This window comes from Elgaria multicarinata, chromosome 4 (genome assembly GCF_023053635.1).
Source record: "Elgaria multicarinata webbii isolate HBS135686 ecotype San Diego chromosome 4, rElgMul1.1.pri, whole genome shotgun sequence".
NCBI classification, from domain to species: domain Eukaryota; kingdom Metazoa; phylum Chordata; class Lepidosauria; order Squamata; family Anguidae; genus Elgaria; species Elgaria multicarinata.
In genome coordinates, this window is record NC_086174.1 from 57,803,330 (window position 1) to 57,824,364 (window position 21,035).

Here is a 21,035-nt window from a genome sequence, read left to right on the forward strand (position 1 = left end):
GCACTTTTCTTATAATACATGGAACACAACAAATGTTTATACTATTCTGAAGAGGAGCCCATCTACAGAAATCAAAATGCAAGAAAAGTACAAATATTAATTTACTCATGTACCTTAACAGCCCTCCAAATAAATGCTTGGAGGATCTCATATATATATATATATATATATATATATATATATATATATATATATATATCAGCCCATTTAAATGTGCTCTCTGGTACATCTGTCTTTGAACTGCAGATGCAGTCAAGAGGCTTTTAATTTTATTTATTCATTGCATTTTATACCACCCAATAGCCGAAGTTCTCTGGGTGGGTCACAAAAATTTAAATAAACTATTTTTGAACAAAAAATCCAGGTACTCTTCTTTTTCAATACAACAATATAGGAATACATTCAACTTTTACATTAAGAAATATATGTGTAAATCCACAAAGTCTGTGCTTCTATCATTAAAAAAACCCCGCCATCTTCATTTTGCTACAAATTAATACATATATTCCTAAACAGAGAAGTGCCCCTTCTAAATTAAAACTTTCATGAGGGGAGGGAAGAGAGGAGCACATCACAGAGGAAAACAGCTCTGTTCTCCAATCATCCACTCCGGCTTCCTTGCTCAGAACCAGGTAAGGTAAGCATGAGCTTACCACTGGGTAGAAGAGGAAATGGAGATGTAAATTAGACCGTTTGGTCCTTTACCTTAGGTAAAGGTAATTTGCTGTGCTTCATTGGATTCTGTCAGTATGGGACCTGAGCACCACCTTGTGCTCCAAGACAAATCACTGCAACAGAACTTTTAAGAGGCCTAGTTAAGCCTGAAAGCCCAGTTTTTATTACGACAAGCCAAAGTAAACTCAAAGCAGTGATAAGACAGAAAATACTAGGGTGACCATATGAAAAGGAAGGCAGGGCTCCTGTATCTTTAACAGTTGCATAGAAAAGGGAATTTCATCAGGTGTCATTTGTACATATGGAGAACCTGGTGAAATTCCCTCTTCCTCACAACAGTTAAAGTGCAGGAGCTATACTAGAGTGACCAGATTTAAAAGAGGGCAGGGCACCTGCAGCTTTAACTGTTGTGATGAAGAGGGAATTTCACCAGGTTCTCCATATGTACAAATGACACCTGCTGAAATTCCCTTTTTAATACAACTGTTAAAGATACAGAAGCCCTGTCCTCCTTTTCATATGGTCACCCTAAAAATACAGAACAAGAAAAAAATACAGACAAGAAAATCTCTCTGCGTAAACAATACGTGTGTGTGTGGTAGAGACAAAACAACAACTATTTACACAACCTACAGCCAAACAATTTCCTAAGAATTTTTTTCTAGGAATACTTGAAAAGCAACCCTGTAAAAAACCAACCAATCAAAAAGTAGTGGGTTGCCCCAGCGGAATCCAATCAAGCATAGAAATATACCTTTTACTAAGGTAAGAGACCAAACAGTCTATTCTCTGTGCTTGAGGATTCCCATGTAGGGAGGGCAGTACTCAAAAGAAACTCAGAGCTGCATAAGGCTGAAGGAAGAACATGTTGTTGCACACATCTTCCAAATGATGCCTCAGCAGAAGCATATAGGTCCACCTTATAATGCCTTGTAAAGGTATTAGGAGTGGACGAAATAACCACTCTGCAAATTTCCAAAAGAGGGGCATTCAAAGAAAATGCTGAAGTGGCCGCAGCTTTAGTAGAGTAGGTCATAATCTTCATTGGGGGAGTAAGCTTCAAACAGTAGTAGGCCAAAGTAATGCAAGCTTTTATCCATTTACTCAAGGTAGAGGAAGAAACCTCCTTCCCTAGAGAGGAGGGAATGAAGGAAACGAAATGAGTCAGTTTGTCTAAAAGGCTTAGTTCTAGAACTTTACACCTTTAGCATTCTGCACACATCTAAAGAGTGCTAGGCTTTCTCTGATGGGTGAACAAGAGGACATAAGGATGGAAGGACCAATTCTTGTTGACAATTAAATTGAGACAATGAAATTGAAGAAGAAACTGGTTCTGGAAAGGATCTGAGGCCATGGGTCTATCAGCATTTTTCGAGAGAATGGTAGAAAGGGTAGAGGCCTGCCAATGAAGGGTATTAGGCTTCAGACCCAATGCAAGTCCATCCTGCAAGAAGGAGAGAAGGTGGGTAATCCAGCTTTCATGGGTTTAATTTCCTTTTTAGCGCACCAAGAGGAGAATGCTTTCAGGCACCCTGATACAGTCTGATGGTAGAAGGTCACTTAGAAGAAAACATGGTCTCAATTATAGGTTCTGGAAGTCCTGCCTTAAACAGACATCTCCGTTCAATTTCCATGCATGAAGATGTATCCATGCTGGATCTAGATGGTAGAGATGACTCTGAGGTAGCAGATGTGTTCTCAGTGGAAGAGGCCATGGGTGAGATGTCGCCATGTAGGTCAGAGAACTCCTCCCTGATATTCCTGAGAATTCTGGATAGGAAGGAAGAGGAGGGAAAGCATACAGCATCCTTAGGGGCCAGGAGGAGTTTAGAATATCTACTGCTTCTGCCCTCAGAGATGGAAAGCAGAAGAACCTGGTCATTGGTGGTTGGATTCTGAGGCAAAGAGATCTACCTGGATTTTCCCTTCAAAGTGATCTTGTTGAAGACTTCCAGATGGAGCATCCACTCCCCATTCTGGATTTGTTTCCTGCTCAACCAAACTTCCTGAATGTTCTCGATCCCAGTCAGATGTTCTGCTGTTATGGATTCTAGGTTCCTTTCTGCCCAGAGATGTAGAGCTGAAGCTTCTGCCTAAAGAGTTCAAGATCTGGTCCTACCCTGTCGATTTGCGTGCACTTTCACAGTCACATTGTCCATGCAGTTCAGGACTGCTCACAGGGTAAGCAGAGTCACAAATGTTGAACTGCAAGGTGAATTGCACAGCGTTCTAGGAGGTTTATTGGAAGAAGCATTTCTTACTGTGTCCAAAGGCCTTGGAACATCCTGCCCTCACAGAGTGCACCCCATCGTCATAAGCTGGTGTCCAAGGTCACAAGACTTCTAGGAGGATCTCTGAACAGAACTCCCTGATAGAGTGATGAGCAATGGAGTCACGACTGGAGTGAGATTCTGAAGTTGGCATTTGTGAGCAATAACATTCTGAAAGGGAAAAAGGAACCACTGAAGAGGCTGAGAATGAAGTTGAGCCCATGGTGTGACTTGAACGGCAGAGTTCATGAGACCTAATAGACCGGCCAGAAACATCAGAAGTATTGATGACTTTTGCAGAACTTCCTGCATCAACTCCTGGATCCAAAGAACTCTCTCAGGAGACAGAGCTATGACAACTGACTCTGTGTTGATAGAGGCTCCCAGGTGGATTATCTGGCGGGATGGAGAGAGGTTGTTCTTGCAAGTGTTGAACAGAGAAGTCTAAGTCTTTGAGGCATGCAAGTATCTGCAAGTCCTTCATGGACTGAACCTTGGATGGGGAGTGAATCAGGAGATCATCGAGGTAGGGATGGATGGAGGTTCCTTGAAGGAGAATATGTGCTAGCAAGGTGACCATGATCTTGGTAAAAATTCTTGGGCCAGAAGAAAGGCCAAAGGGCATTGCTCTGTACTGAAAATGGCATCCCCTGAAGGCGAAGCGAAGGAAGTGCCTGTGAGCTGGATTAATTATCACATGCAGATTAGACTCTGTCAGGTGTATTGATGATAAGAAGTCTTCCTGACATAAAGCTTCCTTGATGGATGCCAGAGTCTCTATCCAAAACTTCCAATAGCGAATGAAATGGTTGAGTTGTTTCAAGTCCAATAGTGCCCTCACTGAGCCATCTTTCTTGGGGACAGTGAAGAAGTGTGAGAAGACTGCAAATCCATATTTGCCTTGAGGCACTGGTTCCACTGCTGAAATCTCAAGGAGATAGTATATGGCCTGATTCATTTGAAGCTTCTTGACAGGGTTGTATGGCATGGGAGAAGAAAGGAACTTGTTTGTTGGTCAGGAGACCAGCTCCAAATGACATCTGTGATGGACGGTCTCCAGCAAACCGTAGTGATGGCCCACCATCTGTCTGAATCACCTGAAAAATGACCATCCCCTGGGGTTGTCGGGGGGAGGAATGGTGTCAGAATTGGTATCTGGATCCCCTAGAATGAGTCAAAGGGAGAAGCTACAGAAGAGCCAGAAAAAAAGGTGGGAAAGTCACAGACAGAGAAACAAAGCAAACTTATTTTTTTTCTTCTTTAATTGAAGTAGAAGGCAAGGGAAAAACAATTAGACCATAAACAATACACACAATAAATCGAGGGGGAAAACTAGGCCTGAGCCAAAGGGGAATGCAGAGAGAAAAAGCTAAGATCACTTTGGTGTAAGGAAAATCAAAAACTGGACTTTCAGGCTTAACTAGGCCTCTTAAAGGTTCTGTTGTAGTGATTTGCCTTAGACCACGCTCATGTCCCATACTGATGGAATCCTCAAACACAGAGAATGAATATGCGGCCTTTCTATACTGTTCACTGTCATCAATTTGTTATTCAATAGACTGCTCATCTGAATACACATACAAATGCACATACAAGTCTAGAAGATTCCGATTTGCATAAAAAATGTTGTTCAGACAGAGCATTTGGAAGTACATCCAATTTAGGCCTGCATTTGGAAGTACATCCAAGTGCTAGGCACCTGGAGACCTGCTTCTTCATAAGCATCCCTTTAGTTGGATTTGGGCACCTGGGTCTGTAGCAGCTCCCTTCGTGCCTGGCTCCAAGGAGTTTGCTCCAAGGGTATTTATTTCCCTTTACTCAAACTGGGAACCAAATGTTGAGTAGAAGGCTTCAGCAGGTCTTCCAGGTGACCTGCTGAGGCCAATTCCACCCCCCCCCCAGTCCTTTAAACTGAATACAAATGCAGCCTATATGTGAAATACGAATCCACACTATATATCTTTCAATATCTTCTGAATACAGATTGAAATGAACATCCCACTCTGAAAGAGGATGTTTCAAAAGAACATTAAAAGAATGTTGTTTATTCCCACTCAAAGTTCAAGGAATCATATCATATATGAAGTTTGACTTGCAGATCATGCAGGCCTTAAGGTGTGTTCTACAAGGCCAACTCAAAGTCACTACAGCCCTTTAAAATAAAAGTGGGTTATTGCATGGGATGCATATTCCCAGCATGATTCAATAAATTGGTTCCCTACTTATATTCTTCTAACTTCACAAAAATAATTAAAAGGAATATTTTTTAAATTTAATATCAGAAAAATAATAACAGAATGCTTGTAGTTGAACCTAGATAATATTTGTAATGCCCAGAGATTTTGTTCACCAAATAACTGTGAGCAAAATCTACCGACACACATATAAAGTCTTACATAAATTTCTATTGCTCTGATTTGAACCTACAAATGCTTATTAAAGTACATGTTATCATTAGTTCCTAGGACTTACTGACCAAGTTATAGAACAAAATCTTAAAGCAAGTGATTTAAATCCCACAGGTTATTTAGTTCCATAATTGAACCAAATAGGATGTTAGACTTCAATGATATTGTAGCCAATACTTAAAATGTCTTCTTCTAGTGCATTACCTTTGACTCCCCTCCTCCAAGTACATTCACCATTACTTCCATGACAGTTTCATGCATCCCCAATGCCCTCATAAGATTAGGATGCTGGTAAAAAACCTTATTGTTCATAATATCCCTGGGTTGAAAAAGGGAAAAAATATTCAAACTTATTTGAATTTTTTTTATAACTACTAGTTCTAAACATTTCCTTCAGTTCCGTGCCAAATAATGCAGTGTTTTAATAATGCACAAACCATTTTAGGAAGACATACTTCGTAAGGAAAATTATCAAGGTTCCAATTCTACGTGCAGTGGCAGATAAAAGTTGCATAAAATCACTAGGATTTCACCGACAAGGAATAGCATGATATGAATCCAGCTTTGAAATCATTACCAAATGCAATCTTACATTAGTTCCAACAAATTATTTTTCCTAATGAGTTTCTCCTAGTTTAGTTACAGTTAATCCTTTATCAGTTCAGGAAACTGGTTTCATAAAAGTAAAACTTTATTGTTTTAAAAAGCATTAACCTAAAGGGATGTGATGTAGTGGCCTAGCTATCAATGTAAATATATGTAAAATGCCTCAGAAATCAATTCAAACAACTCAGTAATTACATGACTGTTAAAAAGTAATAGTCTGCAGAGGCAGGGGACCTCTGCAGGGGTGGGCCCCCAAATTTGATGGTCCACCCCTTGCGGCTGATGAATTCAGATGGCTTTCTTAGGTCTCTTGGAGATTTTCCTACAGGCTTAGCCGGCAGTTCTGCCAAGGTCTTGGTCACTACCTGGAATGAGGAGATGACCTGGGCTTTTGATATGATCGCTCCCAAACATCCTCGACTTAGTTGTAGAACTGTGTCAGCTCTTTGTTATTCCGAGGAGCTGAGGGCAATGAAATGACTGTGTCGACAATTAAAGCACAAATGGTGGAAGACTCGGAACGAATACGATTGAACACAGGTAGGAATCCATTTGCGATCTTACTCTGTGGCAGTGATGGCGGTGAAGAAATCCTATTCTCTGCCACCACTGCATCTGCTCAGTGCCATCTAGTGGAGCTCTTTAGGGTGGTCAAAGGTCTCTTGGGTATAGGCCTTGCAACTCAAAAACCTGAACCTTCAAAGGCCCACTGTGAGCAATTTGCAAGACACTTTTCAGATAAAATCACTCATATTCGTCATTGTTTTGCTAGAGTCTGATATGGATGGAGCTAGTGCAACATCTAGTAATGTTTTGGATACCTTTCAGTTTGTGCAACCTGAGGATGTGGGTAAACACCTTGGAGGACTGAGGCCTACTAATTGCCCTTTAGGTCCATGTCCATCCTGGCTTTTGAAATCTGCCAAAGCTGGGCTGGATATCTACACCAAGTAGGATATAACACTTTAAAAATGTTATGAAAACAGTATATGTAATGTGGCCTGGGCCTGAACAGTTGTCATAACCATTATAAAGTGTAGATCCTACCCTGGACTTCAGGGGTAGTAAATGCCTCCTTGAGGTCTGGTGTTGTCCCCACAGTTTTGAAAGAAACTATGGTGATGCCCTTGTTGAAAAAAACAAATTTAGATCGGATGGTTTTAGATAACTACTGCCCTGTATCTAATTTACCATTCTTGGGCAAGGTGTTGGAGCGTGTGGTGGCTTCACAACTCAAAGCTGTTTTGGATGAAACTGATTACATAGATCCATTGCAATCAGGTTTCAGGCCTGGTTATGAGACAGAAACAGCCTTGGCCCCCTGGTTGATAACTTTTTCAGAGGAATAGATGGGGTGAGTGCAACCCTGTTGGTTCTTCTAAACCTCTCAGTGGCTTCTGATGCATCGACCATGCTATCCTTCTGGATCATTAATCTGGATTGGGATTGGGACTTCAGGGCACAGTTTTAAAGTGGTTCTGGGCTTTTCTGAGGAAGCGATATCAGAAGGTGGTGCTGGGGGACTTCTTTTCCACCCCATGGCCATTAGTCAATGGGGTGCCACAAGGCTCCATCTTGTCCCCCATGCTTTTTAACATCTACATGAAACCACTGGGGGAAGTCATCAGGAGGTTTGGGTTGAAGTGTCATCAGTATGCAGATGATACTCAGCTGTGGAACTCTTGAACCAGTGTCTGGAGGCTGTTTTGAGATGGATGGGGGTGAACAAGCTGATACTTAATCCAGACCAGATGGAGGTACTGTGGGTGGGGAAACCAACTACTTCAGATGGAGGTTTACAACTGGTCTTAGATGGTGTTGCAATCCCCCAAAAGACTAAGTACACAGCTTTACAAGAATGAGCTTTACTGATTTCCTCATCCCTATTGTTGAAGTAAGGTTGCCACCTCTTTTTTCTTGCAGAATCTTAATCTTCAACAACTATATGGCAGACAGTTCAACATAGTCCTCTCCATGCTGGAAAAAGCTTTATATATTGAATTTGGCTGGGGCAGATGGCTTAGAATTTTGTTTGGTTCATTTTTTATAGATTGTAAGCCTATGCGGCAGGGTCTTGCTATTTACTGTTTTACTCTGTACAGCACCATGTACACTGATGGTGCTATATAAATAAATAATAAGAATAAGAATAAGAATAAGAATAAGTTGAGATTTTAAAATTTAAATGTGGAAGGAAACAAAAACTGATACATTGGTCCATCCTTACTCATGATACTAAATGCATTGCTTAATTAAAAAAGACAGTGAGTACCAGTTTTAAAATTTATGTAGAAGTCACATCTTCTGTTCTTAGAATCTTTCACCTTAAAGAAGTAAGTTGCAGTTAATGAAAAAAAAAGTATACATCAGCTTAGTTCAGACAACACCTTTCTCAACAGTGGTTTTGGATCTCCACCATTGAGAAATGTGTTGTCTGGTGGGAAAACTCCATGCAACAGTGGAGTCTTTTTCAAAAATACTCCACATAGAATATCCGCCCTGTGCAGAGGAGAGTTCCTGCACAACCGTTGTGTTGCATGTTGTGTGATGGGCTCCGTGGAGTTTTCCATTGCATTGAGTTGACTTTTCCCTCTGGCTACAGAGTTCTGTGGCAAGAGCAGTGAAAGGAGGGAGTGCCACTCTAGGAGAGCTGCCAGGATTGTTTTTTCACAGCAATGGCTGATGGGATCCCATCGGGAGGACCGGGGGAGGAGACAGGGCAAAGGAACTGTCAGTCAAATGCCGCATTGAATTTTGCTCAACTCCACAGTAGTCCACAGTCACACAACAGTGTAGTTAGAACATGTTGCATGGGGAGTACCCCCTAAAAACTCAACCACTGAGTGGAGTTTTCACACTGCATTGACTAACGTGTTGTCTGAACTGAGCCAACTGAGCCTAAAGATAGTATCTGCTATCCTTATCTATACCTTATTTATTCGTGCCCCATGGTATTTCCAAATGCTACCCAAATGCCTACCTTCAAGGCATCTGGCCAGAGTACTGCATCACTTCAAACTGAGCCAGAAGCCAGGAGGACATTAGGAGTGAATGTTCTCCACTTTTTCCTGACTTCCATGTCTACAGTACTAACCTCTGGCATTCAGGACATAGAAACCCACTCCTAAAGCCCATCTGGGTAAGTTTTCTTTTCCATAATGGTGTACTTTGATCTAGTATTAACAGGCAAACAATTTATTTAACAGTGAAGTGTTAATAAAGAAAGAGAGGTTTTACCCTAATCCGCGAATCATAAGCTTCTCTTCTTCCTTGCCCATTCTAACACTGAGGAGAGAACGGATCTGGCCCAGAGATGCAAGCAAGTTGATTGTATCTTCCACAGATACACCATTTATAGTGTATGTCTTTGGCAAAGCTCGAACCAGGCCACCGACTCCATCATACTGACGGTGTAGCAAAACAAACATAGCCCTCACCAACTCTGGGTCTTCTATTACTGACTCCTGAGCCCATCGTACCATGGTCTCTGATATCAGCTGTTGGAGAGTTGCTAGATGTAGAAAGCATTAAGATAAACAGATAGCAAAACCTTTTCTTCTTCTTTAATAACCGTTAATTAAATGCAGTATACTACACTGATTAGAATTATAAATTCAGAAGAGTCTTTCATTGGATGTTCTTAGTAAAGCAATGCAATAAATAATGAATTGTCAAGGTTTTTTAAAAAATGATCTTCTGGGAAAGGAAGCAATGCCAGACTGTAGAAAGATTACTGTCACATTCACCTGTTAAAACCTACCTAAATAGATTGCAAATGCCCCAGTAGTTTTTAGTTTTAGAAACATATAATGTAAGTACTTCAAAAAGCCATATAGAACAGCCAGATGATTCCTTAAACTAAAAATTAGAAATTGCAGGTAAATATATATATATATATATATATATATATATATATATATATATTCAAAGCCAAATGGACAGTGCAATCCTAGACTCTCATAATGCCAGAGGATGGGGAGATATACCACTACTATGCCAGTAGAACTGACCCTATATTCTATGCATGCCCAGCCTAGGAATAGAAAGGTGATGGTGATGGTGATGATGGTGATGATAGGGTTTGTTTGTTTTTTAAAAAATACCTAGCTCCAGCTGGTATACAGCCATGACAGAGGAGACGGCTGCCTGGAATCAGTGGTTCCAGTGGGTGGCCAATTACCTACAAGTGGTAGAGTTGGTGCAGCAGGACATCCTGGCTGCAGTAGGTATGGAGGACACAGCCCTGAGTCAGCCCCCTTCCCAGCCTGCTGTGTTAATTTGCATATATCCCTTGTTCCCTGCACACCCTAATACCCACATCCTCCATCCCCTTTTGTGCCCTTGGGTGCTAATTCTCTTTTCTTTTGTTTTTTATCTTTCTGTACTGTTCTCTGTTTGCGGTTCCTTCTGGGTGTGTGACATGGATTTCCTGAGCAGATGAGGTAGATAGTGCTTCCTTCTAGGGGGTTCAGCTCCACATTGGTGTAGCACTTCCACTGATCTGGCTGCTCCTGGGGCTCCAGAGTACGATTCCCCAACTTCCCAAGGCAAGGAGCCAGTTAGGGTTCTAGGCAGAGAAGTGTTTAACGATGCACTCAGTTTCCTCTATGCGTTCTGGAGACAGGATGTTTTGTGCAGTGCTCCCTTTGTGTGAAAACTGTGTTTCCCATAGTTTCTCCTTACCAAAGTTGTCTCTTGTGAGCTCTAGGTATATACAACCTAAGGCCTATCATTGGAGTAAGGGTCTCCTTTTGTGGGGTTCACATACTGGTGGTGGTGTGCTGAGATCAAGGACTGGGTCACACCATATCATATCCTCTATTGAAGTATATAGGAGGGTAAATCTAAGTGTTAGGTCTGTGGCTGTGCATAGTTCTTCCCTCGACAGGGACATGACTTTGGTCTGGAGGAGCATAGAGCATGGTGTAAGTGTGCCCCTCCTGTCTGCTTCCCATATCCATCCATGACTTCACTCTGCCGTTGGGATATTCGACCAGCATAAGGTGTTCCACTAACATATCATGAGTTCCTCAAGTATAGTGGCACTTCTGCCAGATTCTATGGCCCCTCAGCAGTTTGATTTCAAGTAGGGGTGTGCACGGACCCCCCACTCCGTTTCACTTTCAGATCCGCCATTTTCGGATCGGGCCGCTCCGCCCCGCCCCCACTCCGCCTGTGCCCACTCCGCTCCGCTCGGAGCTCCGGATCCAGATTGGAGCTCCGTTCCCCCCCCATAGGGGGGGTTACCGGGCCCTGCCGCCATCGCCGCCCATGCCGCGACGGCGGCAGAGCCCAGTAAGGGACCAAGGGAGAGGGGGACCTTACCTGCCTCCATCCGTGGTCTGTCGCCGTCTTCAATTGAGCCCGCGGTTCCACCAGGAAGTCTGGGCCGCAAGCGGCCCAGACTTCCTGCTGGAACCACGGGCTCAATTGAAGATGCTGACAGACCGTGGACGGAGGCAGGTAAGGGAGAGGAGGGCGGGGGGGTTACCGGACCCTGCCGCCGTCGCTGCATGGGCGACAGCGGCAGGGCCCGGTAAACCCCACTTACCTTTCCGGCGGAGCTCCGGATCGAGGCGAAGGATCCGCCTTCACCTCGATCCTCTTCGCCACGCTCCGCCAGCCCCCCAATCCTCTTCGCCTCCGCCTTAAGGGCAGGCGAAGCCCCCCACTCCGCTCCTGCTTCTATGGTCCGATTAGAAGCGGAGCACATCCCTAATTTCAAGTATAGGATTGTTCCCGAAAACACAATATTTGTTTTATACGTCACAATATTTGAGAGATGGAACGCATTCAAATTGCACTGAATTTATAAATAGGTGCTCTGAAAGAGGTTATGGTATTGGAATGATGGAAAATTAAGCTATACTTAAGATCCAGATAAACAGCTTAGATGTTGTTTGATGGAATGAAGGTTTTACGGTACTGATTTAATTTTTCTTACATGGCTTCTTGGCATCATTGTCCACTGGCTTCTCTGCTTGTTTCTTTTTCAAGTGTGTCACTCTTTCCACTAGGTATAGCAGCCGACCTTTAATAGTTAAATCACTGTTTCCATCTAGAATTCCATCTTCATCTAGCTGAATTCCTAAAGATAAAAATTCAAATATTTATTAGATCATTAAAAATAAGCATCCAAGGTGACAGTCTCAGTATTTAGTTGCATGGCTGCTTCCAGGGTTTTGGAGGGCCCTTGGCAGGGTGCTCACTTGGGCCTTCTTCTGTTCTGAGTGCACAGTCCTCTCAGCAACTATGCTGTCTTGGGTCTTCTCCCGTCCTGGGCCCTACTCAGCAGTTGAGGGGCAGCCATGTGGGTTTTTTTTACCCACAATGCACCAGAATGGTAATTTCTGGCATGCTGCATTCAGGCAAAATAAAACTGATAGCAGCAGTTGTTGAGCAGACCAAAGTGGGAGGGGGGCTCCGGCAGCAATGGGGAAGCTACCGGTATCACCAGCAGTGTGGGCCCTGGCATTTGCCTGACCATGCCACATTGTGGTATCAAGCCTGTTCAGTCCTGAAACATTTCTTACTATTAACTACCTGTAAATCAAGCCACAAATTTCTTTCAAAAAGTAGCACAACTATCCCAAGAGACAGCTGAGAGTTTAGATTGTTACTATCCTGCCATGATTGCCAGTACTTATTCTTATAACTTTGCATATCTTCTCCAGATTCTTTCACATATCTGCAAAAATCCCTCTAATAACCCAGGTTCAACTAATCCAGCCTACAACTATGCCACCATTATTTTATCTTAAGAACAAAGTATTTTCCCAGACAACAAAGGCATGCAACTTATTGACCCTAGACCAAAAACTGCTGGCCAAGGATTTTCCCCCTTTCCCGTCAGAGTTAGCATGAGATCAGATGTTTGTGGGGAAGAGAGCAGCGGGAGAGTGAAATAGCCCATATGCTTTATGCTACATCTGGTGTTGGGCATTATTAATACTCAGTAGAAGGAATACAATATTTATTTATTTGTTTGTTTATTTATTTACTACATTTATGTACCGCCTTTCTACCAATGCATTCTATGAGGTTTATAACTGAAAATAACAGTTTAAATACAGGTTATAATGCTTTTTTCTGGATCCTATACAAGTCTATTTATGTTACAATCATACCTCAATATAGTATCTAATATAGTATACCTTATGTTACAATGATACCTCAATATAGTATACTTTATCTTGAGATTATTTTATTTGTTTTAGAATTTGGGGAAATGAGAGTATAGAAAGCAAAGGTTTACCACAATGTGCCATCAAATCTTCATGAAAATCCAAGAGGTGATCCCTTATTTCTTCTGCACAAGGACAATCATTTTTATCATCCTTAAAATTCAGCAGCATATTAATCTTCAAAAGAAATAATAAATTAATATTTTATTTTAAGGGAAATTTATGAGATGATTATAGGGTAAGAGAAAACATTTTATTGCAGTGCTGCCAGACTCAAATACTGGTTAAATATTCTTCATGCTCCTTGGTGAGGGGAAAGGATCGAACACACGCTGCATTTCATCAGTGATCACTTGTGTGCATCAGAAAAGTAAAGCGGGAAAAGAGTATTAACAGAAGGAAGGAAATAAAGGGTGACATTAGCAGTCCATCAATCATCCTGAGCAAATTTGGAGGTATTCACACTGCTATCTCCAGTTTGGGGAGCATATAGAGGCCTGCAAGAGGTATCTGTTCTGCCAGCAGTATCTGTTCTGCTAGTGGATGGACACAGTTAGGTACCACCCACCTGCATGCCTGCAATAATTCTATGATTAATATCTGAAATGTCTCCATGGGGGATTCTACACATCATACTGAGGGCGCTTCCATGTGCCCCCAGTGATCGTGTAGCTTGCATGGAGAAGAGACAAGGAAGAGGCGTCCTTGCCGCCACCACCACCCAACTACCTCCTTGCCGGCCGGGTTGGAGAGCTCGGCGGAAGAAGGTGGGGTGGAGAGCTTCCGCTCTCCACTGCGCCTTCTTCCACCAAGCTCTCCAACCCGGCCGGCGAGGAAGTAGGTGGGTGGCAGCGGCAGTGGCGGCAAGGACACCTCTTCCTCGTCTCTTCTCCAGGCAAGCTACACGATCGCTTTGGGGGCGCACTGGGGGCGCATGGAAGCGCCCTCAGTATGACGTGTGGAATCCCCCCATGTTACATCAGAAGGAAATAGCACTGGAACACTGAGCCAAGTGAACTCAAGGAACAATAGCAGAACAGTGCACTCCAGCAAACCCTAATTAAAAAACACCTCCCATAGAAACATCTCCCTTCAGATTATTTGCATCAAAAGAAAAAGTTGGAGTAATACCATGCCTGATCCATAGCTTTCAAGGAGGACATTGAATGAACTATTCAAATAAAAAGTGACAAAAATGAATTGAGTGTTTAGCAATGATAACTAACCTTCACATACAGAGACCATATACCTCAATACCAAATAGTTGTCTAAGGCCATCTCCACCATACTCTTCTTGTGAGCACCTGTTTGTCCCCCTCGGCCCCAGTCCTCAGATCCTCCCCCCCAACAGGGATCCCCGCTTACCCATGAGCCGCCATTCTGTGGGAAATCACAGGTAAGCATTTTACATACAACATCATTTTGTGCAAACGGCAGCCATAAATAAAAGCCATTTATGCAAAATTACAGACACAAATGGTCTATTTAATTTTGCGTAAATGATCCTAATTACGGCGTAATTTTGCGTAAATGATCCTAATTATTTATGTAAAAGGCCTAGCTACCATTTTGCACACCTTCCGGTGGCTCGCCACACATGGCGAACAGGGTTGGGGAGTTGGCAGGGGTCTGGAGCGGGATGCACAAGGTGGACACAGGTGAGTTTGCCCATCCCTAAATGCTCATTCACCAAGACAATTCTTCTATTCTTATGTCTAACTACAGTCCAGTGCGGTATGGGCCAGGAAAAGCAAAATCATGTGCAGGTTGCATCTTACCTTAGACAAAAACTTAATATAAAACTGTTATCCTCTGGGAAGCCTCCACTTCAGCTAGCAAAAACTAGATTAACAACTGTTACCCAGAGGACCTTCTCTTCTGCTGCTCCCAGACTGTGGAATGGCCTGCCGGAGGAGATTCGTCAACTTGACAGTCTTTTAGAATTTAAAAAAGCAATAAAGACTGATCTATTCCGGCAGCCCTATCCAGTAAAATTTTAGAATGTTTTCAGGATGTTTTCAGGATGTTTTAATTATGTATGGTATGTTTTAATTCGTTTTAATGTGTATTTTATATCATGTTTTTATACTGTTTGTTTTACACTTTGAATTGTTTTAGTTTTTGTGAACCGCCCAGGGAGCTTCAGCTATTGGGCGGTATAAAAATGCAATAAATAATAATAATAATAATAATAATAATAATAATAATAATAATACCTGTTCCTGTGGTGGTGACCGAAACTCTTTTGTTTTCTTGGCTGTCAGTGCTGCAGACATATTTAATGCCTGCATAACTTCGTTGTATCGGAAACGCTGATTCTCTTGAAGCTTTGCTACAAAGTCATCTGAAAATGCTACAATGGCTTCTATCCGGTGGCGTATCTGGCAGTCACAAAGGTACTGGAGTAAATGACACATCTAAAAAAAGTATGAACAACAACAAAAATATGTTTACTATACATTATAAAATCCAGCCTGAGCATTATTATTTTGTAAATGTTTAGATATGTAAATTAGGGGCAACCTCTTTACAAATACCATTCTTCCCTTTTAATATGGATAATATGGATAGTGATCGGGGGGGGGTTTTGAAAATAAACTTTATTTTTGTCATTTTTTAGATTTTTCTTTTCAGCCTTTTATTTATCTCCTATTCTGGACACTAAAACTCTATTCTCTTCCCTTCCCTTCTCTCAGCTTAAACTTTTAATTTGTTGTGAATTATGCTGTTCAGGTAATTTTTAATGTTATTATTGCTATGTACTCATTGGTGTGATCACATTTCTCCTCTTTATGAAGAGATTTCCTCTACTATGTGCCTATGATCTGTCATTTTGCACTTTTTTTCTTAATCTCTATTTCTTTAAGCATCAGATGTTCTTTTTTATTTATCTACTTCTTTTTGAGTTTAGAATTATTTATCTACTTCTCTCTATGTCTTGAATTCTGTTCCTCCCTGCCTAAAATACTCTTTATTTCTTTGGACAGTATTTTCTCTTTTCCTACTTGCTTTCCCTCTAACCACGCATTTATCTATGTTAAATCCCATCCTTTTGTAAATATTATCATATGCTTTAATGAATGAATGTGTTTAATAATAGTAAACTGCAAGGAAAAAGTAAATTTCAACTGGAGAAAGAAGAGGAACTGGAGACAGCAGAAATGAATGCTCTTCAACTGGAGCTTTCTCCAGGTAATTATGCATAGGATTACAGTCATGCCCCGTAGACTTAATTGTAAGATTTTATTAGTGGTTTCTTTCTTTGTTTCCTTGTTTGTTTATTTTGGATGTCTGTGTTTTATGGTGGAGTTTTCAGCCAGTGTTATCTCCTTTGAAAACCTGAAGGTGTGTGGCTGTTCGGATGAGCTCCTGCACATCACAATTTACCACTACACCATTGCATAGAAACATAGGAAGGTACCTTTTATGTAGTAAGACTATTGGTCCATCTAGCTCAGCACAGTCTATATCAGCCTTTTCCAGCCTAGTGCCCTCCAGATGTTTTAGACTACAACTCCCAGGATTCCTGACCTTTGGCCATGCTGGTTAGGCCTGATGGGAGCTGAAGTCCAAAATATCTGAAGGGCACCAGGGATTTACTGCTAGCATCTGTCCAGGATCCCAGTCAGGAGCCTTTCAGCCCTATTTGGAGACTGCATGGACTGAACTTGGGTCCTCTGGATGTAGAGCACGTGCTCTAACACTAAGCTATGGCCCTTCCCCTGTGAACTCCCATACTTTTAAAATGAAGGAGTCTTTCCCTCAGAACATTCAAGGGTAACTGCAGCCTCCCCCTGCCCCATACAAATTAAGGAGCACAGCTTACACAGTGATTGGATAGCTCCCATACTGATAAGCCCCAACACCTCTCTCTTGGGAGGTACCTTCATTTCTCTGTTGCACACGTGTTTCACATATACTGTTCTGACTGCTCCATGCAAAAAAACAGTCCTTGTTTTCCTTTTTATTTGATTTCCAGAAGGACTTTACAAAGATATATTTTGAGAGAAAGAAAGAAAGAAAGAAAGAAAGAAAAAGAAAAGGATGCCATGCTCCCATTCTCTCAGCCATTCCAGAGTGTACTGGCTAAATGGGAAAGGAATCAGAAATCCTTGCCAATCTACTGCACATAAACATGAGATTGACATGTAGAATGCAGTCATCCCTGCTCACACCTGCCTTCTCTCTCTCTCTCTCTGTGTGTGTGTGTGTGTGTGTGTGTGTGTGTGAATCTCTCTCTCTCTGTCTCTCTCTCTCTCTTTATAATCTGGCATTTAAAATACAAGTCTTACATAGAAAAAAAAAGGGGGAAAGATAGCTACAAAATATATAATGACCTATGAATTATTTCATTATTACCTGTAATTTCACAGGCTCAGGAAGTTTCATTTGAAGAAGGCCTTCTTCTGGGATCTTCTCTCCTCTGATTTCATCCCCTCCTGCTTCCAAATTTAGTCCATCTGTAACTAGTTTCTTCACTAGAACCCGAGTCTCATCTTCATGGCTTGCATCTTCCTTAAAAACACTAGGCTCAATCAGCTGCAGGATATGCTTCAGGTCTCCATTATGGAAGACTCCCATTATAAGTAGAGTGTAAAAAAGCTTGATCAAAGGAACAAATAGAAACTCTGTAGTACCACCTACTGGATCTCTGACATGAAGGCTGCCTTCCTGAACTGCCTCTGTCAACATCTCTATTGTTTTAGCCTTTAAAATTTCCAGAGGAAATTCAGGACTGTATTGGTAACATTCATTGTTAATTCTTACAAAACTGGGAGAAGAAAACTGTATTCTGGGCCGCAGGGAGGTGCTGAGTCCAATGCCAGGCAGGCCATGTTTTTTGTTTTCATCAGGAAATAAAGTGATGCTTTTAGTCTCATCTGTCATTGGAACAATAAATTCATTATTCATCATCAACCTTGCGGTGGCATAGGTATTAAGGTGAATGTCAATGAGAAGGTCATAATAACCTGCACGCAACAAGCCAGGCATATATTTGTTCTCAATTGCATACAGAAGCTGAGATTCATCAACATGGCTGCACATTGCATATGCAACTCGATTGTTCCCAAGAGCACAAACAGCTGAGTACAACCTGAGAGTATGGTAGTGAAATTTTAACAATTCTTCTTGTTCAGACAGCTCTAAAATATCTACAGATCTGTGGGAAAGAAAGAAAAGTAGGTGGTTAAAAATAGCTATGCTACCTAGGAATTTTTTTTTTACAGTGGCTCCATTCCTTCCTGGAGGGGCGGACCCAGAAGGTGGTGCTGGGGGACTCCTGTTGGACTCCTTGGCTGTTGGCCTGTGGTGTCCCTCAGGGTTCAGTTTTGTCCCCCATGCTATTTAACATATACCTGGAACCATTGGGAGAGGTTATCCAGAGTTTTGGGGTGCCGTGCCACCAGTACGCTGATGACACCCAACTCTACTACTCCTTTCCACTCAATTCCAAGGAAGCTGTTTCGGTGCTAAACCGGTGTCTATCGGCAGTAATGGACTGGATGAGAGCAAACTAATTGAAGTTTAATCCAGACGAGGTGCTCCTGGTCAGTCGAAAGGCAGATCAGGGAATAGGGATTCACCTTGCACTGGATAAGGTTACACTCTCCCTGAAGACACAGGTCTGCAGCTTGGGTGTATTTCTGGATTCAGTGGTGGCCAGCAGTGCATTTGCACAGTTAAAACTAGTGTGCCAGCTGCGCCCGTTCCTAGAGATGTCAGACCTGGCTACGGTGACACATGCCTTAGTTACATCCCAATTGGATTACTGTAACTCTCCTGTTAAAACAGTTCCACTGGCTTCCAGTTTGTTCCTGGGCACAATTCAAAATGCTGGTTATGACCTATAAAGCCCTATATGGCTTGGGTCCAGGTTATCTGAAAGATCGTATTCTCTCTTACAAACCTGCCCGTGTTTTAAGATCTTCAGGGGAAGCCCTTCTCTCAGTCCCACCACCATCACAGGCATGTCTGGTGGGTACGTGGGAGAGGGCCTTCTTGGTGGCTGCTCCAGTGCTCTGGAACTCTCTTCCCAGGGAAGCTAGACTGGCTCCCTCCTTTATGTGCTTTAGGAGACAGGCAAAGACTTTATTGTTCCAGCAGGCCTTTGGCGAATAATTGGGACCTCTGTCTGTACCAAGGACTTGTAAAAGTGTCATTTTAAATGTTTGTTTTAATACTGGAATATATTTAATATATTTTTAACTTTGCATATTTATATTTATAGGTTTTAAGTGTATATGTTTTAAATTTTGTAATGCTGCCTTGATGCCCAACATTGGACAAATATTGAGCTGGATAGACTAATAGTTTGATTCAGTTCAAAGCTGCTTCCTATGTTCCTTTGCCTGGGAAACATACTCTGGCTTCATCCATCAGCCAAGGTTACTGGGCTACTGCTAAGTCACTGGGCTAATGGAAAGTTACACCCCTGCCTCTTAAGAATAAAATCATAGCAAGGGGAAGACCACCCTGGCCCCATCCATTGGCTCAAGGAAGAGCAGCTGAATGGATCTTGCTCCCCCTCTCTGCTAGAAAGAACACTTGGCTGCAACTGCCAGTTCCCCTGAGTCTGCAAAACTAAAGAAAAACATATTCTGGTCCCATGTGTCAGCCAGAGAACTAAGGGCTGCTGGGCTGTGTGTGTATGTATGAGTTATTTGGGAGTGGGTGGTTGTATTGTATAATACAATGATTTAATTGAATCATTGAGAATGATTCAATTAAAAAATGAGACATAAAATCTTTAAAATAAATAAAATAATACAGAAAATGGATGTTTGTTTTGCAGAAACACATGCATTAATGTAGCCATCCTATTTCGACTTCATTTGTGAAAGCAAAGGAAAAAATACCTGTTTTCCTCTGGGATGTGAAGGGACATGAACTGCAAAGGCTCCAGGCACTGCACTGACCATCCTTGACGTTCACTGATCCGTGATATATCCACCTTCAGAAAGTGGTTTGGCACTCTGCTCCAAAGCACGTGCGTCAGGAACTGAACATGGAGACGGGGAGGGCACTGGGGAACTGGATTTTTATGCTCACTTTTGAACAAGCCAGCTGACAATGGCATGACATTCTGGAGACAGCAAAGCAGAGTTGACAAATTTAAGATTCCAGTGGAGGGTAAAATACAGAACAAACATGATGCAAATGTTTATATTAAATGGCCATGATCCAAAGATGTGTACAGATCACTTCATCATGTGGAATGGGACATTCTTTTCAAAATTGCAGCTACCTCACTTTTTTCCCTCTTGCCATGGCATAAGTTGCTTTGGCCAAAATAAAATGATAGTATTAACAGAGGGGGGGGGACTACCCAAGAGTAGAAATCTTTGAGCATCCCTAAAGAAACTCACTGGGTTGGTGCTAAAGAACCTTTTAACAAATCATATCAATACTAGTACCTGTAAGTTTTCCACTGTGGGATAAATAGCAGGCTTAAGAAATGATGTAGGGAGACATAATCAAACACCTTTCCCCCAGTACCAGAACTCTGATCCAAATCCCATCCCAGAGCTGCTACATAAATAATACACACAGCAGACGCTTTTGTCAGGTTTCCCTTTGTTATGCCTGGTTTGGCCCCAAAGTGGCTGACTGGGAGAGTCCTAGCGTTGAACATAGAAATTTGAAAATAAATAAAAGTTTTGGACAATCACAACCAGAACAACTGAAGTTATATGACTGCTCATCCAAGTTTCAGTGAGAATAACTTTAAAAATATGTATATTTAGGCAAAATTGTGAACAAATACACATCAATTAGAAATGGTCACAAAACCATGAAAAAAAATCTCAAAGTTCAGGTTGACTGGAAACATTTCCAAACTTTGGGTCCAACTGAATTTAAGACTGGAAAAACTAAAATTGATAAGTTCATCC

At 41.9% G+C, this 21,035-nt stretch overlaps 1 protein-coding gene across 5 annotated transcripts in view; it reads right to left on the reverse strand.

Annotated features, from left to right (window-relative positions):
- Nucleotides 1-21,035, reverse strand: part of RYR2 (ryanodine receptor 2) — a 365,044-nt gene that overhangs the window by 127,931 nt on the left and 216,078 nt on the right. For all 5 annotated transcript variants that reach the window (XM_063124341.1, XM_063124340.1, XM_063124339.1 and 2 more), the window contains 7 exons: nt 20,001-20,227; nt 17,503-18,304; nt 15,360-15,560; nt 13,215-13,320; nt 11,904-12,047; nt 9,197-9,470; nt 5,558-5,672 (listed from right to left, as the gene is read on the reverse strand). In XM_063124341.1, coding sequence (XP_062980411.1) covers nt 5,558-5,672; nt 9,197-9,470; nt 11,904-12,047; nt 13,215-13,320; nt 15,360-15,560; nt 17,503-18,304; nt 20,001-20,227 — 1,869 coding nt within the window. The remainder of the gene's footprint in view (nt 1-5,557; nt 5,673-9,196; nt 9,471-11,903; nt 12,048-13,214; nt 13,321-15,359; nt 15,561-17,502; nt 18,305-20,000; nt 20,228-21,035) is intronic.